The 8,089-nt window shown below is 52.2% G+C and overlaps 1 protein-coding gene across 8 annotated transcripts in view; it reads right to left on the bottom strand.

Moving 5' to 3' along the window:
• Positions 1 to 7,224, bottom strand: part of MED15 (mediator complex subunit 15) — a 54,120-nt gene extending 46,896 nt beyond the window's left edge. For 5 of the 8 annotated variants that reach the window (XM_036013618.1, XM_036013622.1, XM_036013620.1 and 2 more), the window contains exon 1: positions 7,060 to 7,222. In XM_036013618.1, coding sequence (XP_035869511.1) covers positions 7,060 to 7,127 — 68 coding nt within the window. In that variant the 5' untranslated portion in view covers positions 7,128 to 7,222. Of the gene's footprint in view, positions 1 to 7,059 lie in introns of all 8 variants that reach the window. The other 3 variants (XM_036013621.1, XM_028528089.2, XM_028528088.2) reach the window with 3 other exon arrangements.
• Between the last annotated feature and the right edge of the window lie 865 nt (positions 7,225 to 8,089).

An 8,089-nucleotide genomic window follows, 5' to 3' on the forward strand; every position in this document is an offset into this window, starting at 1 on the left:
TGGCAGCACCAAGCCTACCATTTGCAGCTGCAACAACTAGTCGGACCCAGCTCCCAGTGTGGGCTTGTCTCCCCGGCCCTGCTCCAGACGTGATGTGGAGACGAGCAGCCTCATCACCACCAGACTTTGAACGCTCCTGCTAAGAACCTTGGAGGAAATGCCGAAGGAAAGGAACATTTTAAGGTTACTGGGATAAACAGATTGCCAAACAGCCTTCCAGAAAAATGACCTAATTTATGTGCTCCAGCGGCAGCTTGTAAGGATGCCTGTGTCTTCAGTTGTGAAGTGCCACAGCTTTCAACTCTGAAGCGAACGCTGTTTGGTTTAACCCACTATCACCACAGAGCCTGACAGGGCCATGGCGCCGCTGGTGAGACAGAGACCCACTTTGATTCACGAACCCGTACAGCCTGAGGCATTCCAACTAAAAAGCAGGGGCAGTTGGAGGCCCAGTATCCTTGGAAAGTGAGTAGGACGGGGCTGTGGCACTCAGCTACGGGAAGAATCTCTAGGCAGGGGAACCAACAGGATGCAGAGCAGCTAGAGTGAGAAAGAGCTGGGCTCCTGTGAAGGTCCCTGGGCAACACAGCATGGTAGGCAGGGTGGGCAGGCAGGCAGGCAGGCGCAGACCCAGGGGAAGGCGGCTGGGCTCAGAGTTGGACCCACAGGCACTGGGCAGCCACTCACACACTCTGAGCATCAAAATATTTGGGGGCGGGGGCAGAATCCATGAAGCAAGAGTTGCTCATTCGAAGCTGAGTGGTGGGTACATGGGCACGAGGTCTTTAAACTATACTACTTGGGTTTATGATTTAAACTTTCCAGTTTGAATTTTTAAAAATTCATTGGAATTCCTTTAAAAATGTCCCTTCTTTTTTTAAAAAAAAGTGCCTTCTGGGTATGTAACCAACATTATTACTCTAAGGAATGTTTTAAAGGGGGCAGGTGCCCCCTTGTCCTTTGTGACAGATAATCATGTGGCCATGGTCCTTCCCACCAGATAACATGGGTCCTGGACTAGCCACAGCCACCTCGTCAAGAAAGACATAAGCAGTTGAAAGAAAGACTCTGGTCAGGAACAGACATAAGGGCTGCAGCTGTGGTAAGTGGGTGGGGTCACCTACAAAAAGAAGCTGGTGGAGTCTAGGGACTGGTTGCAGCCTATGTGGAGGTTGAAGCTCTGCAGGGGCTTGCTGTGCTGAGCCAGCGGTGCTGTGCCGAAGAACAGAAGACAGCACCGCTTTCCACATCCCCACCTGCAATCGCTGGAGGGCCAGTCACTGTTTGGGGCCCAATGACTCTCGGGGAGTTGCTAAAATTGCCAAGAGGATGCCCACCGGCAGCAGACTCCTCTAGCCCACTCTTCCAATGCCACGGGCTTGGGATACCTTCCAGGCGCCATCGCCCCTCTACCCTCCAAAAGGTATGACCTCTCTCTTTCAAAGATTAAACAGCGGTTTGCCTCTCCTGTTCTGCTACAGCTCAGCAAACACTCATTCATAAAGTGCAGAGTATGACTTTTACAAGCAGCCGTGGCCTCTTTTCTATGCCTGTTTCCTCGTCTTAAAAATGGCAGTGAGTGGGGGGAAGGGGGGAGGGTTGGGTGGAGGGGCTGGAACGGGAGTAGGGGGGAGAAAACTGTACTTGAACAATGATTGAAATTTTTTAAAAAAAGTCAAAAAAAAAAGAAAATATATTGTGTTGCAAATAAAAAAAAATGGCAGTGAGAAGTGCATCTACTGGCATGGCAAGCATGAAGAATCAATGAACTAACGTGTCAACGCCTGCACAGGGCTCGGCACAGCACACCCACTGCATGTCGGTGCTCTTGTTGCTGCAGTTGAGAAAGCCCCAGACTCCAGAGCAGCTACGTGACTGAGGACTTCGTCCCCTCAGGTCACTCACTCCTGGTCTAGAGGCAGTAGAGAGCCAAGGGTCAGAATGCTGAAGCCAGTGTCTCGACAATCACTTCCTGATCGCCATCAGGGGTACTGGGGCTTGAAGGTGATCACACAGGGCCCCTACCCTCAGGGAGCAGACATCCCAGCAGTGGGTCATACACAGAAACCAGCCCAGGCATTTAGACTTCAACGAGCCTACGAAGAAAGCAGCAGGGCGCAGCGGGAAAACAAGGGCCAGAATCCCACCAGGAAGGCACCAGGCTGCTGGGGGGCCTGAGTGGGACAAGCCCCAGAAAAAGCAGGGCCAAGACACTGGCTTCTGCCCCAGAAAAAGCTCACGGGCAAGGTCTGGATGTGAGGTCTCGGGGCACCCCCCCACCCTCTGAAGGCCACTCTAGGCCCTTGCAAGTTGCCGTGCAGTTTATTCTTTATTTCCTCTGGGGGTTTTTGTCTGGTTTGGGAGTTTTTTGTTGTTTTTTGTGTGTGTTTTGCTTTGTTTTTGTTTCTGGCTATATAGTACTTGGCTTTATCCTCACAGCCTAAGCTAAAATCTCTGCACCTCCTAAATCCTCAACCTGGAGTTCACATCTCTTTTGGGCTCTTCGCCAGAAGAGGTGGCTGCCTGGTCCGCTGTGACTCCACTCCATGTTCCCTGAGCCCCTCCTAGCACTCGACTAGCACCCTGAAACAGGGCTGCCCTCCCCTCAGAGTCTCCTCCCCTCTGCAATCTGTTCAGCCCAACAGACATTTATTTATTCCAGGCCTATATGTGGAATCAGCTGTACTGAAGGGTGGGAGGCATAAAAAGTTCAAGGATAAGGTGGTAGAAAAAGAGTTGGGAAGAAATGACTAATGAAGTCCTTTCATGCACTAATGGCTTACCTACCCTCTATCAGGCACATGCTGGTCACTACTCACACACGCCTGTTCTCTAAGGGCCCACAGACCAGACACGTGCTCAACACTAACCGGAAAACCCCACAGGGAAGACCCACTGCCCCCAGCGACCAGCTCAGGAGCTGTAAGGGGGGACTTCTCCAGAGGTTTTGCAGACAGTGGGAGTTCACCGAAGAGCGGAGAGGAACCCAATGACAGTTTCACAGCTACCCTCCCCACAGGCTCCTTTAAGGGTCATCAATTTCCCTAACCAGGCTCAGGGGGTTCACCTTTATCATCCAAGGCTCCTACTCCTGCAAGGGCCCAGGGAAGAGGCACCAAGAATGTGACACTAAGGGAGGGCTGGCTGGGATGGGGGTAAAAGACAGAAAACTGTACTTGAACAACTAAATTAAAAAAAAAAAAAAAAAAAAGAATGTGACACTGAGTCCCAAGGCCTCTGCCAGGGCTCCAGCAGGGGTCTCTTCACTTTCCCTCCCACCTGCCCCATGACACATTGGACTCCTCTCCTTTCATAGATGAGGGAGATGATCCAGAAAGGTCAAGTGTGTTGCCCAAGGTCACTCGACTAACAAGTGGAGAAAGTGGGGTTCCAGAGTGTCACAATGCGCAATGGCACAGGTAAAGAAGGCCACTGTCAGATGAGAGGGGGGTGCGCAGACCCGGGAAAATGCTCTTGCACTCTTCAACAAGTGTTTTACACACCAGGTGCCATGCTCCAGAGGACTGCAGTCCTATGCAAAACTAAAAGGGGCTGAGATACAACATACGAGACCCATTTTGGGCAAGGTGGGCGGGAAAGGGTCCTGAGAATTTGTTATTTAAGCAGACACCTAAATGAAGAAAAGGAACTAGTCATAAATATAATGTGGGGAAGTCTATCCACTGTCAAATATTGACTTAAATACTTGATAATACATTGTTTAAAGAGAGAACAAAGAAAAAACTTGGAACGTTCAAGAAGCTGAAAGACCAGAGGGGCTGGAACAGGGTGCGGGGTATATGAAGACATGGCTAGGCCAGGCCAGGGTGAGGGACTGGGAGAGTGGGTCATCTAGAGTTGTCCTAAAACCATGAAAAGTCACCGCTAGGGTTTCAGCAGGGCAGGGGAGAGGGAGGGAGGGAGACAGACGGCGGTCCAGGATGGACCCGGATGAGGTAGAGGACGTGGAGGGCTGAGAAGGGACTGCACTAGAGAGTACCTGTGAGGACTCTCCTAACCAGCCCCAACTCAAAACTGCTTTTTCTCAGTGGGAGCTGGGAGGCTAGTTTATTTGGTCTGTGCTCTGAAGCATTACTCCCTGGGTAGCTATTCAAGAGCGAGGCAGAGCCAGCGAGCGAGCTATCAGATGCTCTCCCTTCCTGGAAACTTCTCAGTTCTTCACTATGCTTTCTTTTTAACCTCACTCAACTATAAATTACTTGGGTTCAAAACATTTCCTGAGATGGCCAACTCTTAAACAACAGCATAAACACTGAAAAAAAGTCAGAACAATATGTCAAGTATCCTAACCCAAGTCCTCTCACTTAACCCCGGGAACACAGTAGCCCAAGGCACCAAGAATCACAATTTTCAAAGGGAACCCAAGAGAGAACACAGATCCGAGAACTGAGCACACCCAGGTCACGTTGGGAAGACAGCCTTTGGAGCTGCTCATGCCAGTGGAAAGCAGAAGAACTCCCCCAAGATGTCCATGCCCTCGTCCCAGGAACCTGTGAATATGCTACATTCCACTGCAGAAGGGACTTTTCCAGATGCAATTAAGGTTTCAGATATCAGAACAGGGACATCATCCTGGATTATTGGACATCATCCTGGATTATCGCAGTGGGCCCAACCTAATCTGAGCCTTTATTAGGGAACTTTCTCTGGCTGGAGTCAGAGAGTACGCAGAAGAGCCCACCCTTGCCGGAGGGGACCGTACAGAAACTCTGAGGAATACAGGCAGCCTCCAGGACCGAAGGCTGACCCCTGGCTAACAAACAGCGAGGAATGAGGACACCTCAGTCCTACAACTGCACGGAACCAACCCTGGCCAGCAACCCAAATGAGCCTGAAAGCAAATTCTACCGCAGACTTCCCAGGAAGAAAAGCACCACTGCCGACATCTTGATTCCAGCCCTGTGAGAACCCTAGGCAGAAGACTCAGCTGAGCCTCCCTAGACCTCTAACCTTCAGCAACTGTAAGATAATAAATGTATGTTGTTCTCAGATGCTCTATTTGTGGTAACTTGTTACGGCAGCAATAGAAAACAAAGCAGCCCCCATCGCTGCATGTGACCACATAAGCAGCGATGGGGGGTGGGGGGTAGGAAGAACTTAGTTTTCCTGGAAGCAAAAGGAAGCTGAATTATGAGGTATCCAGTCAGTCCCTGACACCCAGACACCCTACAATCACCCTCCCAGCCCTCTGACACTCTCCCACCCTCCCCACTGTCTTTGATTGCAACTCATTTTTCTTGTTCTTAAATTCTGGGCTTTCCCACAAAGGACGCTTTTGCCTGGGGGCGTTTCTTGCTAGAGCCCTGAAGTGGGCCATCCTCTGCAAACAACTCCAGTACATCAAAGCCAAGCCAAAGCAAACCAAACACAAAACACTGTTCACTGCTTCTGCAGTATCTGCAGATTTGTCCCCAGACTATTCCAGAGCAGTGCCCAGAGCCACTGCTTCTACAGCCCCCACTCCTCCCACTGCTGTAGAGATTCCCCAGCATTCCGCCCCACTTCCTTCCTTCCACATGGCTGCGCCCCACCCCCTCCATCCAGTTAGTCATCAAGGATGACTGTCAGTGCTCGCTCTCCCCTTTCTCTGGAATCGCCTTCCCCTTTCAGTTTCTAACACCGTATAATGCAGGCCTTTATCATCTCTTGCCTGCTTAGGTCATTCCACAACCACTCTATGGAGCCATGTGACAGGCAGTGATCTAACAGTGGAAATACAGGCATGAAGAATGACAGGTCTCCAAAGCCCAAGAGCTCAAAACTCATAATGGCCTAACTGGTCTCTCTCCTCTGTTCTTGATCCATCTCCTGGGACTCAAGGGATCTTTCTAACTCCGGCATTTCACTACTTCAAAGCAGGCCACATGCCAACACAGGCTTGGCTCCTTAGCACAGCACTAACGTGTCAGCACCTGCTCACCTTCATTCCATGATCATCTGCTGAACCTGCTAATCCTCAAGCCCCAGAACTCTCAGCCTACAGCAATATCTTCCATGCAGTGAGTGCTCACCCTTCCCCACTCCTTAGCTTGGAATGATGGCCCGCCATACTCCTGCTTGTCTTTTTCGGACTTAGCTTATTCATCCGCTTCACAAGGCTGCTCCCGGACTGCTCAAGGCAACTGTCAATTCTTCCTCTGGGAGAAAGGCTGCATTGTAACCGTTCCTTTATAGTCGTACGTTCCCTGAGGGCAGGAGCTGTCTCAGGCAAATCTGTGGCTGGCACGACATGCCAGTAAGCTCAGTAAAAGACTAAATGAAACAAGCAGTGCGGGGTGAGGAGCTGCAGTTCCGTTAGGGTGAAGCCTAGGGTGCACTGGCAGCCCCTGCACTGAGGGGTTCAACAACTGAGACTGCGAGGATGAGGCACTAACCCTAGCTCTTCACTCCCTCCTCCCAATCGACGTTGGTTTCCTGACAGCTTCTTCCTGTCGCCCTTCGGGAAAGTCCACTCTGGGGGGCGAGGGGGAGAGGCGGAGGCGGCGTGGGGTGGAGGATCCCGCCGGCGACACCCGCAGATCCTCAGTCCCCACCGCCCACGGCCCAAGTAGCTAGCCTTGCAACCCCATCTTACATCCACCCCTTCCAATCTTTCTCTTCTTACCCTGATACGCTTTTCAGAAAGAGAAATCACAACGTACCCTGACCTGCTAAAGCCACTATGAGCTGCCTTATTTCTTTTTCTTATGCAGTGTGATTCAAAGCAGGGGAAAGCCTGCACCCAAAGCACACACACGACGAGTAAGAAAGCTCAAGACGATGACTCATAAGCCAAGGCTCTATGGTTTTCATAGTTCGGCCCCAGGAACGCTAACAAGCAGTCTCTGTCCGCCGAGAACCGGGAGGACCGCAGGAGGAGGGCGGCGCCGTGGGACTCACGCGGGTCCCCGACGCTTTCGGCCTCCGGATACCCTCGAGCCCCCGCGGGTCCCGGCGCCCTAAGTGTCCCACGGGTCCCGCCAGGGCCTCGCCAACCAGGATGGGGGGGCTGAGGGGAAAGGTCCAGCGATCGCGCCCTCCGCTCCAGCCCCTACTCACATTTGACTGACCAACTTCTGCCGGAAGGCGGCGCTCCGCCAGTCTGCCTCCTGCCCCGAAACGTCCATGCCGGTCCCCCAGCTCCCACCTCCCGTGTCCCACTCGGCCGCCACCACCGACACGACCGGAGCGCCAGGCCCAAACCCGGAAGCCGTCCACGGCTCCTCAGCCACGCCGGAAGAGGAGCGGGAATTGTGGGAAATGGAGTTGCGCGTGCGGGCCTGTGGGAAATGGAGTTTCGGTCGCTCGGGGATGTCCTCGGCATCCCCGGAGTCCCTCGAGCCATGTGCACCTCTCCAAGCGCGACTGTCACGCGAGGAGGGGACACCAAGTACTGCAAGCTGATGACAGCGGACTGCGCGATGCTACTGGTGCTGTCGCAGCAGGTGCGGAAGATCCGCACCCGTCGAGGGTGCCGCACGAAGCTACCAAGTATTTATAGCTGATGCAGTGGAGAGATGGTTTATCAGCTATTTATCAGTACCTACTGGGTGCCAGGTACTATGCCCACATGATTTGGGCCCTGCCTTCCTGCGACTGCCTTCCAGCACCGTATAAGAGTGACCAGATAGACATTCATCGTTGCTTCTTACCTCCGTTAGACTCTTGATATCTCATATTCCACCAATGGCAGTATTTTGTAGAGGTTGGGGATGTAAGGAAACAAATCCACATTTATTAATTTTTAGACATGGGCTTACCTGTTTGGCCCAATAGCCATGTCCTGTTCATGGAGAACACAGCCCAGATCCTGGCTGGTGCCTGGATGCATTCAGACTTGCTGGGAGGAGGCGTGTCAGATGGAGGCTGGGTGGAGGGGGATGGAGAAGCCTTTTAGAAGGATAAGAGTTCTGCCAGATTAAACCTATGGGGCCCTTTTCTGTGCCCCTGGGGAAGGAGGACAGGTGACAAAAGTCTAGAGCCTAGATGGTTCACAAATGCTAAGGGGACAGTAACCAATATGGACCTCAAAAAGTGTGAACTGGCACCTACTGGTGTCAAGTAAATGGCAGTTCCAGGATGGACTGTG

Source organism: Phyllostomus discolor, chromosome 13 (genome assembly GCF_004126475.2).
Source record: "Phyllostomus discolor isolate MPI-MPIP mPhyDis1 chromosome 13, mPhyDis1.pri.v3, whole genome shotgun sequence".
In the NCBI taxonomy this organism is placed as follows: Eukaryota; Metazoa; Chordata; class Mammalia; order Chiroptera; family Phyllostomidae; genus Phyllostomus; species Phyllostomus discolor.